This window comes from Artibeus jamaicensis, unplaced genomic scaffold, assembly GCF_021234435.1.
Source record: "Artibeus jamaicensis isolate MK-2021 breed Jamaican fruit bat unplaced genomic scaffold, CSHL_Jam_final contig_1015, whole genome shotgun sequence".
Classification (NCBI taxonomy): Eukaryota; Metazoa; Chordata; class Mammalia; order Chiroptera; family Phyllostomidae; genus Artibeus; species Artibeus jamaicensis.
In genome coordinates, this window is record NW_026521194.1 from 984806 (window position 1) to 1004973 (window position 20168).

Below are 20168 nucleotides of genomic sequence, written 5' to 3' on the forward strand. Positions count from 1 at the left end.
TAGAACGCACAGTGCCTGGAGTTGGAACCGTGGCTCGCTGAAACACATAAAAACATGTAACATTATTAATATGGGGAAATGTAAATGAACCCAAACTTGCTCTTCATAATTCAAAATAAATCTTCAAATACCTGGCTTCAGACTGATGGCAAGAAACATGATCCCTGTACCAGAGAGGAGAGCAGTCCTCTTTGCGAGTCATCTGGTTGAAATTTTTCTTGTGTAGCTCCGCCATCAGCGTCATTCCATAGTCCTCCCGCCGGCACGTGACACAGTGAAGGCGTCAAGCTGAGGGCCGGCTAGGGGATGACCGATTCAACTGGGAGCACAGGAGTGTCAGTCTGCAAAGTTGGCCGTCCGAGTAAATCTAAAAGCACCTGAGAACGGTGCATCACTTCAGGCTTCTCCCGGAGCACACAGGCCATGGAAATAGCTGCAGCCTCTTTGGGCCCCTGCCTGGCATGGAGTTAATATTGTTAACTGGTGTCATCTGATCCCCAGTATGACTCTAAGAACACGGTGATGATGAAAATCAGACTAGAATAGGTTTGGGACTCTCTCTGGGTTTTAGGTATTTGATAAATGTCTATCGAGTGAGTTCATCCTATTTTCTCCTGCCATTCTCTATACCTACCAAATCCTTCCAATCTACAGACAAATTTAGGGGCCTTAGACTTCTCCTGACTATATTAGAGATGGTTAGAGATCCGAGAAGCAGTGCATGCACTAGGGTGGTTCTGGACCCAGAATTTGGCATTGACTTCCCTGAGGAAGCTCTGGGCCTGAACAGGACTGGACGGACTGGGGCTCAGCTCTGGGGCTGCCCATCATATGAGGGATCAGTAGGGGGAAGTTAGGTTATTTGTGGCAATTGTTGCAAAGACAACAGGGCTTCTTAACTGAGAATATGCAGTATTTCAATTGCCAGCTAACGAAAGCTCTTGTTTAGTAAATAGCTCAGTTAAGCTCGTCTTCCTAAATGGTTGGAAAGTAGCACAGACGTGTATCTGTTTGTCCAGGCCCTTGATTTCATCCTTTTAACATTGCTCAGCACGGTCTTGTTTATGTCTCTTCCCCCGGTCTACCCCATGATGTCATTTGTCATGGGCTAGTCTCTACCCTCCTCACTCTGAGCGATTGCCCCATCAATAGAGAGACAGCCCTTGAAATAGGGAAGAGGTGACCAAGTCCAAGTCTTTCTATTGGGGTAAATGACTTGTGTTTACTGCAGGAAACAGATTTACTTACAGACACTGCTGAATCGTAGTTAACCTAGTAGGACCTAGAAGGAGTAAATGTTTTGTTTGACAAATTTTACTTTAAAAATGAAAGTCAGGTGCCAGGTAGGAAAGGAGTGGGAAGTGAAATTGACGTGAAATACGTTAGTGTGTGATTCTTCCTCTAAAGTGGTCGGCGGTGACATATGGTGGTTTTATAAACGTGAGTGAAACCCATAGCAGGCAGAAAGGCACTTCAGTGCTAATTAAGGAAGCCTGGAAGTGATTCCCCAAGTGTACACTGAAACACTGCCTTCAGAAATGGACAAAATATTTGATTTTGCTCCTTTTCTTTAGTCTACCACTATAGCAGTGCTAGGAGGGTTTTTTTAAAAATCACATTTTACATTTATCTAAGCAGGCAGAGGCATATTTCCAGAGATTTTTTTCTCACTTTCAAACTTTGAAGAGAGATCATCTCCCGAAGTATCCTCGTTCATTCAGCTTTGACGAGATGGCTATAAATGTCCGAAGCGTGCTCACTTTGTATCGACTCATTGTATGGCTTTTAATTCACACAGAGATAGCTTTGTTCTTGTCACTTCAAATAACAGGCTGTAGCCTGTAAATTGGTGTTTGAATCACAGTGATACCTTCTCATGCTCTGGTTTGTAAGTTTAAACCACGCGCTCCCTCGTGGGGGCCAAGGATGCCCCAGAATGTCGGGTCTAGGCAGGGTCAAGACTCCAGGTCACAGTTCTTGTTACAGAGGAAGGACAGACTGGAGGGGTTGTGAACCTCCCTCAGACCACCATTTCCCAGGGAAGGTGGTGTCCAACCCAGACTTCATAAGTGCCCCTCCTTATGGCCTGGTGCCTTCCCGAGTGGTCCAGTCCCTCTCAGCAGCGCATCCAGGAATTTGGAAAGTGGAGTAGGTTTTCCTAACTGACTCAGTCTAGGCACACAGCTGTGCCCTAGGAGTATTCAGAAAACAGTTAAATGTCCAGACTCACATGTAGACACTTGGTTGCAAAAAAAATCATAAACTCTGAGTGTTGAGCTGAGACATTAGAAAAACAAGAAGATTCAGAACAAAATAGAGTTCCTTAATGAAATTAGGAGCCTGAATTTGCTTTCTCGATAAATTCAGAAGGTTTGTTCAGACATTGGAGTCAGCTTCAGTTAATTAGTTCAGTTGATTAAAGAAAATTCTTTCTTTCTTTTTTTTTTAACCAGTGCTATTTTTCTAAGCAGTTTTATTTAATTAAAGATCCTTTGTCTGGAATTTTGGGAGAGCTCTGCACTTTATACAAACAGCAAATGGGGCTCCATTGCTGGAGATTGTGACCCCAGGCTCAGGCCTTTGCTTTGCCAGGGAAGTGATGGGTGATGGAGCTGCTGTAAAGGTCTTGTTACGGGTGAGGAGAGAGACACCCGACTGAGAGGCTTTCTCAGCCCACAGGAACCCTTGCCTGGGTTCTTGTCTCGCCCGCGAGACATGAGTTCAAGCGAGAGACAAACACATACAGTGGAACTGAGAGATAGCAAGTTTATTTATGAAACGCACAAGCACAAAGCTGCCAGCAGGCACCCATAAACTTGTTAGTAAGTCTGTTAGTACGTTTGTTCCTATACTTGAGCCAAAGCTACAAGTGGGTGCTTAACTAGTCTATGTACACGGATTACTGGGGTTCCGGGATTATATCATTAACTAGCCTCTGAGGGCATCCCCCCTTCTAAATCTTGGGAACACTGTGCATCTACAAAGGCTTTCTTTCTCAGTTAGTAAAGGCTCTTTGTTCTAGTTAATGAAACGGTTACTGAGGCCTTCTTTCCCAGCATACCCCCCCTCTTCCTGCCGGGTAATTCCCACTCGTGACCCTCAGGTAGTAGTAACATTGTTACAGAAACCCTCTTTTCTCCTCGCAGGCTCAAGGCCTCTCCTCTCCTCCTGCACTGTTTTGCTTGCAATGCTAGGGACACCCAGCAATCTTACAAACCAAGCTCAGGTCTGCTGGGTTAGTCGGCGAGATGTCTTCCCCTCTGGCTGCTCCTTCCCAGCTTCCGCCTAGCACCTCACTTCCACTTTTCTTCATCTTAGGTGAAGAGTGTGACATTGACATCAACGAATGTGACAGTAACCCCTGCCACCACGCCGGCACCTGCCTGGACCAGCCCAATGGTTACACCTGCCACTGCCCACACGGCTGGGTGGGAGCCAACTGTGAAATCCGTAAGTACTCCTGCCTCTTAGCCGCTGTTAGTTAACCTCCCGAGCCCCAGGATGGCACTTCCGCTCACCGCCTGCTGCTGCTCTCACTCCTTCCCAGTCTGAATTCAGCCTTTGTTTGGGGGCGTGGAGTGCAGGTGTCATCCAGAGGTCAAGGCCTCCGAGGCAGCCAAAAATAGGCTCGATGGAGAAGTGTTAGAATCAGAGCACAAAATAGAGTCTTTGTGTTGAAAATGCAAAAACAAAAACAAAAAACACCACCAAATGTGAAGGCATTTTGCCTTTATGTCTTCAAACGCATTAGGCTCCCTCGGCTGCCTGGAGAAAAGTCCAGTGAGGATGAGTAGGACCAAAAACCCGAAACACGTTCTGAGCAGCTCAGAGCTGAGTGCTCTGTAAGGACGGACCCACAGAAGTTTGCAGTGTAGCAGTCAGATTATATACAGTAACATAATGTGTCCACTAGGACTGAAGTGAAAAGGAGAACTGACAAGGATTCTGGGTTTCCACTCCTTTGTAAACTGCTGAAAATTTGACTTTTGAAGGGGCTTTCTTCTTATTTAAATTAAGGCAGTTGGATCTTCCCTGAAATTCCCCCCTGGGGCCTCTCACCCACACCCCCAGCTCATCATCTGCTAAAGACAGCTCACTCGCTGGTGAGTTTAGAAGGCAGCACGTACTCGTACAGAGCCCTGCCTGCCTGCCTGTCTGCCGACCTGTCCATCTCCTTCCTGAGCAGGCCTCTCTGCTGCCTATGGTCATCCAGGCTGAGTGTTTCAACAGCAGGACCCTCATGGGTGGTCCTCATGGCCTCTGTCTGAATGGCTAATTCTTAGTGCGTGTCTGAGGTGGGGCGCTCGGTGTGGGAAGCCCTGCTCTTCCCATTGGTGGACCTCATTCTCCAGCTTGACCAATAGCGAAGGTACCATCTGGACTCTTACCTGATCACTCTTCGTTCTTGCTCCTGGCTCTGAGCTTGAAAGAGAAAGAACGTAATTATTTGAACGCCCTTCCCTCAATCTCCCCAAATGCTCCAAAACAGAATGGTCTTAGGACCAACTGTCCTTGCTGAAAATGGGTGAGAAACACTCTCTTGTTGAAGACAGAGACAGGGGGTCCAACAGTGAGAATGCTAAGGGCTGGGATTTGGGGTAGGGCATCAAGTCCAGTGTGCTGGGGTCTTCGGTGGAAGGAATCACACACTAGGTCAGCAGGCCCTTGCTTCTCACCCTGGCCATGCTGCTTGTCCCATGGCCGCACTTAGCTGTGCCGAGCCTCAGTGTACTTATCCATAAAATGGGACCTGTTTTCATCCCAAAATTTGGTAATTCCATGAAATGACTAATTTTGCACCTTGGGGCAGAATAATATCTATTTATAGCTTTTAAATTTTAATTGTAAAGATAAATACGTAGGAGAGTATGGATAAGAAGTCAGGAACACATAACGCGTAAAATCTAAATCTGACTTCCTCTGATGATAATATAGGCAAAACAAACGCAAGTAACAAAAAGGATGGAAGTTGGCTGCCTATTCTAGCTCCATGATGTTGTAGCTTATGTGCCCCGTACAAACAAATTTACCTTGTTTTCTTGTTTGTCAAGCGGTGATAGGAAGGTTGCTGTGAGAATGAGAGGAGGCAAATATGTGCGTATTTCTGCTATGCAGTAGGCACTAAATGAATGCTCGTTGCCCTTTCTCTTTAATTCTACTCTATTGTCGCTCTTGCGCCAGAAGCTATTTCTGGGGGGGTTGCACCCTTTGCCATCATCTTTTTAGGTGATGCATGTGCAGGGCCTGGGCCACCCTGAGTGTCCGAGGGCGGTGGGCCCAGCACACGTGTTGCTCCACACTTGGGCTCTGTGTTGGCCTGGAAGGGCTTTTTCCACTTGGTGAGTCCGTTTGCATCTCTCCGTTCAGCCAACGTGTTAAAATAAATGTCATCATAGGTTAGGTGCTGTGGGTTCCACTGCTGGGTGCTTCACCTTTGACCCGAGTGTAACAATGGAGAACACGTGTGGGAGGTTTGCGATGACATGTAGCTGGAGCTGGTGGCCAGTGTCTGTATCAGATGGAAGAAATCCAAGAACCAGGATGGAAGCAGAGTCTGGCATGTCAGTGGGCAGGGGAGGCAGAGAGGCCTGCAGTCCTGTGTGAGCCATGGGCCCAGGGAGGTGTCTTTCTAACCCTGAGCATCTAGGAGTTTCTGAAGTGGCCAGAAGCCAAGAAGAGGGTGTCTGGGTGGTACAGGTTCAGGACGGTAGATCTCAACAGGAAAGCTCAGGTGTGCACAGGGAAGAAGGGGAGCCAAGGCTGCATGGCCTGGCCGGCTGCTGAGTTCTCAAAGGCAGTGACGGAGCCCCCCCCCCCCCCCCCCCCCCCCCCCCCCCGCCTGACCTCGGCCTCCAGAGGCCACTGGCTCACCTCCCTTAATTCCTCCCATGCTTCAGCCACATGGCCGTGCTTTCTCTTCCTTGAACAGGTCAAGTTCATTGCTGCCTTCAGGGTTTTTACCTGGGCTGTTCCTTATGCCGGGAACACTCTTCCCTTGGATTTTAGCGCTGCTGTCTTCCCCTCAGCGTCCAGATCTCCACTTGAGTTCATGCCCACCCCGAACACTGAGATCTCACAGGGAAGGGCACCGCACGTGAAAATGAACCAACCCTTCCACAGCCGTCCCTGCAGACTCTGCTACCTCAGTAAGATTTACATGCAGATTAATACCAATTTGGTGGTTCCATTTTGGGGGCTACCTCCTGGGCCCAGGATTCATCCTAATAAATAAATGTGTCTTAGAAATTTGCCTCGTTAGAGGTATTGTCTGGCTCCGAATCAGTAAAAAGAAGCAGAAATCAAGCAGACCGTACTGATTTATCAAAACCATCAACAAAATTGATCCAACACGACCCCAAAATGATCTTTCAAATACCTGCATTGTTCAGACCATAAGACACACTTAGGTTTTAGAGAAGGTAAATAGGAAAAATTTTTTGAAGCAAAAAATGTGGAAAATATTTAATAACATAAATAATATAATATTTTACCAATGTAAATGTAAACTCAACAGCAGCTTTAACAACCATTATTCCTCCCAAATTGGGGGGGGGTGCGTCTTATAATTTGAAAAATATAGTAGTTCTGGTGTTCACATATTTTGAGGCAACTACAAACCCTAAATTCTAGAAATTAACCAAACAACCCTGGTGAAATCTTAATGTTCTGTCACTTAGTTTTACACCCTTGGGACTGATCACATTTTAAGGCAAATTTTTTGCCTTCCTGGAACAAGATTCACACAGAGTCACACTCAATCTTATCAACGGACCATTGGCAAGTTATAGACACTAGCTAGTTGAATCTGTGGTTAAACTATTGAATTACTGATATTCTGCAGGTAAGAAATAGAATAGTCTATCTTGGATTCATGCACTCAATGAATAAAAATGTTAAATGTGAAAGCCCTTTGGGAAACACAAAACCTCAAACAAATGGAGTTTAAACCAAAACACAAGTGATCCCTCAGACCTGTAAGTGTGACACTTTTTCCTGAGCAGTTGGTGTGCATGTGTTTCTGGTCACGCACCTGCCGGGTCCACTGAGGTCATCCCTTCCAGCACGGGCCGGTGCGCGCTTCTTCCCTGAGCCACGCTGTGGCCAACGTAGTATATGATTCATGTGCACGGAGACTCCCAGGATGCGGCTGAGCATTGACTTACAAGGCGCGCTCCTGGGCCAGCGGGCGGCAGCTGCAGCCACCTGGTGCAGCCGTGTTTGCCGCCTCTCAGACCAAGTGTTGGATTTGTTCAGATCCAGCCTGGCTAGTAACCTGATTAGCCTGTAAAGCAGCCACCTTCCCTGGTCAGAGCGATTTTAGACGAGGGTAAGGTGGGAGAAGCAAAAGGCGGGGCAGGGCGAGAGTGAAAAAAGCCAAGGTTTTAGGAGAAACTTTGAGAACGTTTTCCCAAAAGTCCAAATAGCTTGGAAAGCAGTGTTTTGGAAAACAGAGCAGATGGTCAGCAACACAAGCAGTTCAGGCAGCTCATGAGGCCTGGGCCAACGTGCTGAGCGCAGAGGCCAGCAGGGCAGTTGTCCTTACGCCGTGGCAGCCTGGTGGGTGTGTGCTCCCCGTGGGTACCAAATATGATGTGTGAGCTGTTTAGGTGAGGCTGTGCACCAACCCCGAGATCCCATAACTCCCGGGGCCCTGCTGTAGCAATCAGGTCCGAGCCCTCCACCAAGTTGGAGCAGAAGACGGCACTGGCTGCCTTTCCGTTGATGCTAAATGGCTGTCGGAGCAGACTCTGTGAGTGTTGGACTCCAGCCTACGACTGAATTTTTCAGAGAATGTCGAAATACTTGGAAATCGAGTGAGTCACGCTTCTCCTTCAGCCAGAAAAATGAGTTGTCTCTCTCCATGTGCACCAAATAATGCCAAGTGAAATGACTGCCGATTCGGGCACTGAGTCTGGGTTCTGGTTTCACAAAACACCTTCTCTCTTCCATCACGTCCATTTCTTCATGGTGATTTCTGTGGGTTTGTCTGCCTGTGTGTGAGCTGGCACGAATGGAGCCGTGGGTGCACTGATGGTCAGTCTTACGGCTCTGTGAGCTGTGTGGGCTTTGCGAGCTAGACCAGACTTCAGGCAAAACCAGACTTCCAGGGCGAGTGTCGGTGAAACGCTCAGCAGTCGGCAGATCTGGATGCAGCCTCAGAAGTCATGTCAGTTGTCCCGTCCCTCTCAAGCTCTCAGGAGTTATCCAGGCTTGGGCCACGGGCTGTGGTTCTATCAGGCATCTAGGAGAGGGGTCTGCATGCCTGGGTCCTTGTGCTCATCTGCAGACTATAACGGTTCAAGGTAAAGAAGAGCAGATTCTCGGATTCCAAGGTCACTGAAGATGTCACAAAGACGGGGCTGTGAGAGCCCAGAGGTTGCAAGTACTCTCACCTAACTGCAACCATGAGAAGAATACGCAGGATTTCCCAGGAAGACAGGCCCATCCCCAGCCTCCTTCTGAATCCCACTCTCAGGCACCCAGAGTCCTGACGTGGAAGAGATGGCCTGGAGGGGATGGCGGTGGGGTGAGCAGAGAAGGCAGCGTCTTTTCCGCATGAGGCAACTTCTCTCGGGTATTGCCTAGTCCTTTTCATTTTCACAGCTGTCTTTCAAATCCTGGTCACGTCATCCAGAGCATTCCATTTGCGTGCAGGTCCGTAAACAGGGCCTGTGCCAGACACGGAGTTCACACTGTGCTTGTCTTTCCCTGCTGTGCGTTCAGGCTGGTACCTTTAGGAAGGGTCCAGGGCAGTGCTGGGTAAGCCTTAGCTCGGGGCCTGGGCCTCGGAGACGCCGGCCACCTCTCTTCATCTGTTCATCTTCCACCACCAGGGGGCTCCTCTGTAGGGACCACCCACCACACAGCTGGTGGTGGACTTTCTTACTTTTGCAAGCGTGTTTCTTAATTTATGTTCACAGCAAGCCCTTGGGGTATGTGTTGCTCTTTTTTTATCTCATAAATGAAGAAACTGAGGCTCTGGGAGGTCCAGTGAGGGTCCCAGCCAGGAATGAAAGCAAGGTTGGTGTGTTCCCAGCGCCCTCACTCCTGCCGCTCCTTACCCTGGAGGATAATCCCAGGGGTGCTTTCTTCAAATATTTTATTGATTACTTTTTTCATTAACATGAAAGAAATGCACTATTTTCAAAAAGTTAGAAAACATCTGAGAGGCGTGAAGAAGGAAGTAAAAGTCACTTGTAACTCTGCCTTCCTCTGCGGGAGGCAGAGGCCGAGATCTTGGGTCCAGACTTGCACTGGACAGAATTACCCAGGAAGTGGCATCCGGCTCCTCGGCCGCCTCTGTCGAGCAGGGAGAGGGAATAATCCATCCTCAGGCAGTTATGACGATCAAGGGAGACGTTTGCAAAGAGCCTCGTCCCCAGTAAGAACACAGCAAATGTTGATTCTTATCGTCACTGCACTCTTCTGAGTCTCTCAGTGCGCAGATGGACGTTTTAACCTTGCGTGTGTGTGCTCCACACCCAGGTCCTGCCTGGTAACCTCCTTTAATTCTCTTGCTGTTTGATGAGAACCTCTCCACCTTGCCGAAGAGTCGAATGTTTACGTTGTTTCCTGCCTTTTTACTTTTATTGATTGTTTTGTTCATTTGGGGATGAAGAGAGAGAATGGGAGAGGGGACTCTAGCTATATCTGCAACATTTTGTTGCTTGAAAAAAAAAACACTAAAGCAAATCTCCTAAAAGATGAACATTTATTAGCTTTGGTGAGTACATGGGTGTGTGGGCCTATTTCCTGAACCTTTTTCTAAATATGTAAGAGTTGGTAATTTAACATTTAAAAATCACGAGGCTGAGACAAACATTTTTATGTACAGTGCTTTGCAATCCTATGCAACAAATTCCCCAGCATAAATCCTAAAAATGGAAACTTTTGGACACAAACACGCACCTTTTGTTTCCGCATAAGCATCATGTATCAGCATATGCGGTCCTCATTTCTGTCCCCTTGTCAACTACGGTTATCAAAAATTTTAAGTCATGTTTGGGAACTGATAGAGGAATTGCATTTAAAAAATAAGTATGAAGCTAAACAGTGTTCTCCGTATACTTCTTTGATGGGTTCCTTTTACATCCTTTACCCGTTTTTCTATGGCATGTTCGTGGTTTCTCTTAATGATTTGTTATAGGTCCTTATGTATTAAGAATATTAGCCCTGGATCTGGAACACTCATAGAAAATAAACCTTCCCAGTATGGACGGTCCTTAAATTTTAAGTTGCCCATGCAGGGACAGGAGAGACCTTCCGCGTCAGAGGCCACCGCTCATTTCCAGCCACTTGCTTGTCTTTGCTTTCAGACCTGCAGTGGAAGTCCGGACACATGGCAGAGAGTCTCACCAACATGCCCCGGCACTCCCTCTACATCATCATCGGGGCCCTGTGCGTGGCCTTCATCCTGATGCTGATCATCCTGATCGTGGGGATTTGCCGCATCAGCCGCATCGAGTACCAGGGCTCCTCCAGGCCGGCCTACGAGGAGTTCTACAACTGCCGCAGCATCGACAGCGAGTTCAGCAACGCCATCGCCTCCATCCGGCACGCCAGGTGGGCCGCTGCGCGCCCACGAGGGGGCCAGGGGGAGGCTGCTCTCACACCTGCCTCTCGGGACCAGAGTTGTGTTGTAAACAGTACTTTATACCCACAAGGGAGATGTCACGGAGTAACACCCAGGTTCAAGGTGCTGTTGAACCTATTGAGTTTTGTTGGGGGACAGATGATGAGGTTGCTTTACAAGCAAAACTCTCCTCATTTGCTGCTAGCTTTCTGTGTTCACTGGGATACAGTCACTCATTAATTTGTGTTCGCCTGTGCTGTAAAATATTTGATTCTTAATCACTGAGTGTGAATCACCTCTAGATGATTTTCTCTTTTGGAATGTCTTTAGCTGCGTTGGTCTTCAGACAGTCAGTGCATATCTAAATTATTCCATGTGATTTAAGGGATTCCTTTAAAAATGGCAAACAGCTATCCTTTCTCTGTTGGAGTTTGTATTCTATGAGCCAGGTACTTTTCTGGAAGAAAGACTATCAGAGGGACAAGCAGCTGGTGTGATGTCACAGAAGGGTGTGAATTTGGGTGTCTGAGATACTTCATGGAGCCCAGCTACCCCATTACCTGACTCTGGATTTTAGGTTATTTAACCTTCCACAGTACAGTGTCTTCCGGTGTAGAAAGGGATAACTCTGCCTCCTAAGAGAGTTATGACAATCAAATTAAATGATCGATAATAAAGGATTCTTTAAACAGGTACTTCTCCAAATCTATCATAACACTAAGAAAATCAGCTAATCTAACATTTTGTTTACTTTTTTAAAGAATATTTATTACAAAAATGGTGATACTGCATGGTAAAGAGCACCATCTTTTCTTTTAATTAATAAAACAAGCTAAAGCACACAATTCAGAAAGTCAGTGTGCTACAACAAAAATGGGCAGAGCTTGGCATCTTAAACTTGAGGCTCAAGGGATCTCTTCCCTGCATTAGCGGGGGTGTCATAGATTGGTATTGATCAAGATACAAGCAGATCCAACTTCCGTCCAAATGATATGGAAGCGCAGAAGTTCAGAAGGTTTGCTAGCTTCAAAAGGACACCCCCGAGGCCAACATTCAGATCTTACAGCCAACATTCAGATCTTACAGCGATCTGGCCAGGCCAGTGGAAGCAGAAGCCAGACCCCAGCTTCCAGGCAGAGGAGCCAGTTGGCAGACACAGAACATCTGTCCCGGCACCTGCACGAGCCCCCCTCTTCCAACTATGAGCGAGAGAAGAGTTCCACCTTTCCCAAGTCAGGCCCGACACAGCTGCCCGTCACTGCCTCCTTCCTTTAAGACTCAACTCGGCAACACAGCTTTCAGGAGGCCCTGAGACCAGTTCCTGCAAATCTCATCTTAATTGTTTACTCGATTCATTTTTCCACATCCTGTTTATAAAGAGCAGTGGCTTTTTTATTACTTTAACTCTGATGGGTCCGGGCATGTAACAGGCCTTACTAGAATAGGAAGCCTTACTCAATTTTGGTCTGAAATGGATGGGTGGTCCTGGTTAGTGGTTGATGGAGGATGTCTCCCTCTGCCTAGGAGAGAGATTCATCCCAGAGCCCCAGCTTGGTGAGTAAGTGGCACCGGCCTGTGGGAGTCCTGGCAGCATCCAGAAATCAGTGGATGAGAGATCAAGGATGTAAAAAGGAGGGGAGAATAGACAAGTTCATTTGTTGTTCAAGAGTCTTCAGAGGGGAGACTCTGAGCAGCCTAAGTGCCCATCAGCAAATGAATGGATCAAAAAACTGTGGTACATTTACACAATGGAATACTATGCAGCAGAAAGAAAGAAGGAGCTCCTACCCTTTGCAACAGTATGGGTGGAACTAGAGAGCATTTTGCTGAGTGAAACAAGCCAGGCAAATACCATAAGAAAGGCCATTTGTCTTTCATACCAGGTGAAAGACAAATCCTGTATGATCTCACTTATAAGTGGAACCTAATCAACAAAACAAACAAGCAAGCAAAATATAACCAGAGACACTAAAATTAACAAATTGACAGTAACCAGAGGGGAGGTGGGAGGGGATAATGGGAGAAAAGGGGGAAGGATTTTCAGGAACATGTATAAAGGACACATGGACAAAACCAAAGGGGGTGGGATCAAGGATGAGAAGTGGGCGTGGCTGGGGTGGGGGGAGTGGTAGGGGGAAAATGGAGACAACTGTATTTGAACAACAATAAAACAATGTGAAAAAAAAATAGTTTCACAGCATAAAATGCCCCAAACAGTAAAAAAAGAAAAAAGCAAAAGAGTCCCCAGAGAAGTTTTGTGTACAGGGAAGGAGCAGAATCTATGGCTTTATACCGAGGTGTACTGGGAGACCTGAGACATCGGATTCTCCCACCCTGAGAAGGGTCTCTAGCTGAGTAAGATCCTTTCGCATTCAAGAGAAAGAATATTTAACGCAGCCTCAGACTAATTTAAAATGGATCCTTCTGGGATTCCTGCTTATATAGCCAACTGGGAAGATATTTACTGAGTAGTCTTGGAAGGAAAGGATAAACTTGAAAGCATTTGCAAACCTGGTTCTTATTTGGTGCCGATTTTTATCAAGAATATTTAGTGCAGAATTCCTAACCAACAAGCTCCTACATGCACCAGTGACTGCAGATAAAGGCATTGAAGTGAAAACAGTACCTCCCCACATATCTGGGAACATGCCCATCTGAAGGTTTATTCAGTTACAGCCCGCGGTTTCTGCACCGTGGCTTTCTAGTGGCCTGGGCTGGGTCTCTGGCTGGTTGGCCCTTTTTGCTCTCTTTTCCTGGAAACTTTGGAAAGGCACTGACAAAACAGAATGCTTTTGATATTACCTTCTTGCTCATTTTCAGCAGCTGGCCTGTACTTAAAGTTCATTTCATGGCCTGTCTGCCTGCTGCTAGTCCGGAGGTGACATTGGATCAGCACGATACAGCTCAGCAGCCACACAGGACAACTGAGTGGGTCGTCTGTGACATTCGAGAGTGGCTGAGCAAGGGTGTGATGACTCTGAGGTCAGCAGTCGGCTGGGGCTGCTGCTGGACTGAGAAGGAGCTCCTGTCTCTTGTCCTAAGAGTCAGCTGTTCTGTAGCTGCTTTGCTTCCCCTCTGGATGGAGAGCATTTGCATTTGGCTGGAGCGACACCATGACTCTCCAAGTATTGGAGCTGAGGCCACATTGGATTGCTCACTGCTCTGCCGGCTGCGAATGCCTGGTCACAGAAAGCAAAGGACGCGGTTCCGTTTTCTCAGATAGCATCTCCCGATTTGGGCCTTTTTCCAGGTCAGACCCACCTGCCACTCTTTGTGGTGTTGTTTGAGCTGCTGACTTTCAGGGGAATGTGAACTCGGAGAATGTCCATTCTGTGATCTGCCTTGTAACTGGTTGCAGTTACCTTTTGTTGGCTCGGTGAAATAAGGTATACCATACTTGTCACCAGATGGAATGTCCGAGATGCCATTCACATGGATACTATTGCCACCGCGACTCAGCTAGTGCTTCCGTGATGGTTAACACAGCCAGAACTATGCTGACTCCTCTAGAGAGAGGGGCAGACTCCAGCTTTCGTCTACAGCCTCAAAATATTACACTCTGTGGGCCATAGAGTCTCTGGGTCTCTGTGCCTACTCAATTCTGCCTTTGTAGCAGCAGAGGCATTATGAATGGACACAGCTGCGTTCCAATAAAGCTTTATTTTTTAAAAAAGGCAAGAGCTGCAATTGGCTTGTGGGCTATAGGGTGCTAACCTCTGGTCCACATTACACTTTTCTATAGCTTCAAAATTTTTTATACAATTAAAATTAATTGTTAATATTCTTGGTAGTGTCTTCTTACCAATGTACCCAGGTATTTTAGGAGAAATTGTCCAAATATTTGCACCTTAAAGTGCCCTCAGAAATTTTCAGGCTTGGAGGAAAGACCCCGTTGACTTTTACACGGGTGTACCTTTTTGGAGCCTCAGATTATGCCGGCCTCACTCAATTTAAATACACAGACCATGGATGGGACACATTCATGCATGCACAGTCCTAGCCCTTCAGGGAGGCGTCACCCTTAAAACATGATTTTATTGAAGGCTTTTTAACGTTGCAATAATAGCCGTGGTTTCTCGGCAGAATGCTTTAACTTTTTATTTCTGCATTTTGCCTGGTGTCCGTCTGACATGGTTTATGCCTGCATGCTTCCAAAGGCCAGTAAATCTTGAGTGAATGGGACTATGAGACTGGAGAGTATTTAAAAATCAAAGATCACACAAAAAATGCAATGTTTCTCATTTCCCACTGGATTCTACTTTTCATCTCTGTGGTGTGAGAGACAGACTTTTCAAGATATGGAGGAAATAAATAGGAAAGGGGGAGCTGAGATGTAAGTCATGGGAAATACACCCCTTGATGTCCTAGGGTGCTCACCCTAGCACCCTTTTAAAAATTTCAGCGTCTCTTAAAATTTCTTTTTTAACAGGACCCAGTGGACTTGAAACAGTTAAGATTGTTATCTCTAAAAGGCAGGAGGGGTGGCGGGTTAGTGTGGAAGATTGTTTCAACCCCATTGCACACCAGGGGCTTGTAGGGAAGGTGGAATATACAAATATGCACATCAGTTGGGATGGCTCTATGCTCAGAGAAGAAACAATGGCATGTGTTCGGTGGGTGTTGCGGAGTAATAGGTGGGTGGGACTGGATGGCACATTCTGTGGACAAATACTTTATTTGAAGTCATTTCCTCCTTTGTCCCTTCCCCTTGTCCTGGGTCCTCAGGTGACTGCCGAGCCTTCACAGCCCTCCCACTGGTCCCACGGGGAGGCTGTCTGCCCACAGTCCAGGGAAGACCACCTTGCCACTGTGCGTGCCAGCTCTATGCCGAATGTCAAGTACACTTGCCTCTCCAAGGCCTTCTGGGTCTCAAAAGAAAAAGACGAATTAATACACATTCTTCTAAATCCTGTTGTAGAGTTGTCAGGCCTGACTGCTGTGCCAGGATTTAACCTACAGGCTTCAACATTAATTCGGACTCTACCTTTGGTAAAATCCACTTCTTGCCTCCTGCACTGAAGACTAATATTTGCACTCATTCAGTGTTAACCGTGAGGAAGTCTGTCCTTGCTAGAGGATACATTTTTGTAGTTCCATTTGCTTCTTGAACATAAGTTCTCTTCCTTCCGTTTGCCTTTAATAGGACTTGAGACGCAATACCTATCTAACCAGAGTCCTTTCTCCCTGTGACTTCAGGTTTGGAAAGAAGTCCCGGCCCGCGATGTACGACGTGACCCCCATCGCCTATGAGGACTACAGCCCTGATGACAAACCCTTGGTCACACTGATTAAAACAAAAGATTTGTAATCATTTTTTTGGATTATTTTTCAAAAAGATGGGATACTACTACACTCATTGAAATATTTTTAAGAAAATAAAAAGCTTAAGGAATTTAAAATATTATAGCTGCTCAAGAGTTTTCGGTAGAATACGGAAGAACTAATTTTTCTGCAGCTTTTAGTTTGGAAAAAAATATTTTACAAACACAATTTGAGAAGTCCATAGACTACGTTTTCATGTATCTTTAGCTCTCTAAACCGTATGCTTTGACCAGCGTGTGGTCTTTTCGTGGTAGACGCTGTCATGACACCCAGATTAATTTCTGGGGTGGTCCCAGAACAAGTCTAGTCAAGGAGAAGTTTCTAGTTGACGTGTGAGTGCCGGCTTTCCGAGTAGAGTTAGGAAACACATAGAGTGTGACACGTAGTACGTATACCCGCTACTTAAAAAAGAAGTCTGAGATGTTTGTTTCGTGAAAAAGAAACTAGTTACCTTCACTATTCCTAACCCGAATGAAATTAGCCTTTGCCTTATTCTGTGCATGGGTAAGTAACTTATTTCTGCACTGTTTCGTTGAACCTTGTGGAAACATTCTCTTGAGTTTGTTTTTGTCATTTGCGTCAGAGTCGTCAAGCTAGGCCTTGACAACGTACGTACATCATGGGAGGGCCTAGTCGGGCAAATTATGATCGAGTTGGGTCTATATTTTGTTTAAAAAGTCAAGTTTTTTTTTATTGTGAGTAAATTAAAGTTACGTTGGAGTTGTCTGTTGCTAAGAGGTAGTAAATGTAAGGGCTGTGGGTCCCTTCTGTAGAGTTTCTCATAGTGCATCTTTATTTATATCCAGGACATTTTCGTGGCTGTATTTGATTGATATGTGCTTCTTCTGGTTCTTGCTAATTTCAAAGAATATTGAATAAATGTTACCAAGTCAAGGAAGCCCTTGTCTCTCGTTCTTTCCAAATGATAACAAGCGCTTTGGATTTGGTATTGACTGTCCAATAAACTATCCTGCTGTGTTTCACACTTCAAATATCCCAAGGAGAACATTTCTGTGGCTGCTGGAGCCATTCCCTGGGCCTTCCAGAACCTTCCTGACCTCCTCATTGTCAGTGAACCATCCCTACCTCCTCATAAACAGGAAGGCCGGGAAATGAAGAGCAAGAATTCACATCTTCACTTTTGCAGCAGAATTTGCCAGTGAAATGCAGCGCATGTGACTCCTGAACTCCAGAAGCGCTTCTAGGCGTGCTGGGCAGGGCGGTGGGTTCTCAAGAAACATCTCCCATGCTACTCTCCCGGGGACATGAAATCAAACTGCCTGAGCCAATAGCAACTTGGTCCTTAGAAACCTGAAGGCCACTGAGTGCCAGCCTGGGTTGAATTCCACTTAGTGTGGAATGCCTTCCTGGAGTCCCAGAGTCATTGAAAAAACCAGATCACTTTATCTTCACATGGCAACATTTTGTAAGGCCAGGAGAAGCCCTGACATCAGGGGCAAGGGGGGGTTTTAGGCAAAAAGTATTTAAGATACTTTTCCTTCCCTCTCTTCCCTCAAAACATCTGTCCCTGATCCTAGAAGTGACATTGCAGTACACCCACTTCCTGATGATTAAATAATAGTGCAAAACAGTATTTTTAGTCTGAGCATTTGGGTGTGGACTCAGAACAAACATGGACATGTCGGTTGCGTGTCCGGGGGAACACACACACAGGCCTTGCTCAGGTCCATCAGAGACACCTCCATCCATGAGAGAGGGCCCAGAAACCCTGGTGCATGTTGAACTCCATGCCCCATCATCTCCCCCTTGCACCCAGGATGAAAGACAATGTCTGTGCTGCTACGTTTTATTGATCTTCACATGCAAGCTGCTTAGATCACACACTTTCAGATACTTTCCAATTTCTTCCAAATTCTTAAATTCATTGTATGTGATGCCCCCTGAAAGGACTTGCTTGGAGAACTAAACAGTCTTTTATGAATCATAATTTGTCCTTTCCTCAGCAAATTCATGGAGTCTACTATTTCAGGTTAGGGGCAGATGGGTCTGGTTTCTGGTCGGCTGAGAGCCGACACCAAAGACACGTAAGGACATTTATTGCCTTATTCGTTTGGACATTCAGTACTAACAGGTCTCCCTGAGCACTTGTTCTGTGTCAGGCAGAGGGTGAGCAATAAACACAGCACAGATGATCCTGGCTCCCGAGTTCATGGCTCATTTTGAACCAGAACTTTATCTAATGGTCAGACAAATAAATACAGAGTTATACTTGGAAGAGCATGGTGAAGGACAGGGAAGCATTGCCCTTCGGCTGCTCGTTGGCAGAGTGGACTGGAATCTTGTTTTAATCATTCACTTGCTCACAGCTTTGGACAAGTGACTCTCTGGGCCTACACATCATAACTGGGGAGCCAGGGGAAAGGAGAGTACCTTCTCGGAGAACCATCATGAGAATTGAATGCCAGGCTGTATGTAAGTCACTTAGCCCACCCCAGCACACAAGAAGCACTCACCACATGTTAGCTATTATTGTTGCTGCTTTTGTTCTTATTTTATTTTTTATTGAATTTATGGGGGTGACATTGGTCAATGCAATCATACAGGTTTCAGATGTACAATTTATAAGCCATCTTTTGTAGATTGTGTTATGTGTTCCCCACCCCAAGTCAATGGGATTTATGGGCGCTCCAAGCAGGGAGAACCTGGTAGATTTCTATAGAAGCCAGGGTAGACTCCTTGATACGTAACTTCTAAATCAGGACCTAAAGGATGGGTAGAAATGACCCAGGTGAAAAAGGGGGAATGGCTAAGCTCTCAAAAATTGCGAGTGGGCACTTCTTAGCAACTAAGAAATATTGAGTCAGGGTAGAACCTCAGTGTGCAAGGTCAGGATGAGCGTGCCCTGCTCTGTAACCCAGCAATTTCACTCCCAGCTAAAAAGCCCATGAGCAACTAAAGCATGTGCTAAAAATTTCTTGTTCAAGAATATTTATAGCAGCATCATTCATAATAGTCTCCAATACAATAGAAAACCACTAAAAAAATAAAAAGTAAAGAACTACTGAAATATGCAGCAACACGTCTGAATCTTCCAGGCATAAATGTGGAGCTGAAAAGCGAGACATAGCAGAATACATAATGCGTCATTCTGTTTATGTGAGGTTTTGGATTTGGTGAAAAGCCATTTACGGTGCTAGAAGTCCAAGCCACAGCTGGCTCTGGGTGCAGAGGGTGGAAGGATTGTCCAGCAAGAGGCCCGAAGAGCAGTGGTGGGACAGAGAAATAATTTATATCTTGATTTCCGTGAGGGTAACAAGAGAGTATACATCTGTTGAAAGTCTTCAGACTGTACATTTAAGATCTGTGCATTTTACTGTATATTCATTTTTACAAATTAGCAGTTCTAATACTGGGGGGCTGGGTTGCTTTGTACCAGGACAGGAAGAAAGCCAAGGTCCTGTGTTGGAGGGGCAGGATGACTCTGCTGCAGGATTTTGAGCAAAAAGGAAATTCAGTTAGCGCATTTTGAACTCCAGTTTCTGCACTGAGTCAGCAGCCCCACGATTTTGTAATGGACCTTTTGCGAGGATGAATTTCCGTGCTAGCTATTAAGTGTTTCTAATCTGAAGATTAAAACTGAACCCACAGACACATTCCCAGTCTGCTGTGTGGTGGTCAAGCTTCATTGACAGCCAATCGCTGTCCTCTTCCTGCTGGCTTATTTGAAAATCTCCAAATTGCCAAATAAAATGTTCACAAAACTGGAATCTTTTTATTATTAAACTAGTCTGTGTGGAAAATACTCCATGGCCAAATTATGTTTTAATAAGGTGATTTCCTGCTTTCCACAGAAGGCCCCTTGACGACTTGAAATTCTGATCTTGTGGTTTTCTTATATTGGAAACGAGCAGCTCTTGCCGTCTGTCGGAAACGTGACTCCCACGGGGAATTTCAGTTCCACTCTTTACAGCAGGGTCTTTCTTGCAGTGAGATGGTTCTAACCCCCTTAAGGACATAAAGCACATAATACACATGCAAAACGGCCCTTAGATCAAGCCGCGTTTTAGGCAGACCTACCCCCCAAACACACACACGTGTGCACACAGGCACGTACATGCAGGCATGCGCAGAGACCCAGGCATTCTGTGGAGGAGCTCAGTTTAAAATCAATGATCTAGACCAGGTTTCTCAAGCTCTGTACGATCAACATTTTGGTCTGGACCATGGTTCGCAGCGGGGCCGTCCTGTGTGTTGTTAAATGTTTAACAGCATCTCTGACCTCTACCCACTAGATGCCAGTGGTACCTCCGGG

The 20168-nt window shown here is 46.1% G+C and overlaps 1 protein-coding gene across 1 annotated transcript in view; it reads left to right on the plus strand.

The window, feature by feature from the left end:
* The window catches only part of DNER (delta/notch like EGF repeat containing), a 254654-nt gene extending 237861 nt beyond the window's left edge, over positions 1 to 16793 (plus strand). Inside the window, exons 11-13 of the mRNA XM_053656593.1 lie at positions 3319 to 3450; positions 10317 to 10563; positions 15770 to 16793. Of these exons, the coding sequence (XP_053512568.1) occupies positions 3319 to 3450; positions 10317 to 10563; positions 15770 to 15881 (491 nt within the window). The 3' untranslated portion in view covers positions 15882 to 16793. The remainder of the gene's footprint in view (positions 1 to 3318; positions 3451 to 10316; positions 10564 to 15769) is intronic.
* Positions 16794 to 20168: the final 3375 nt, after the last annotated feature.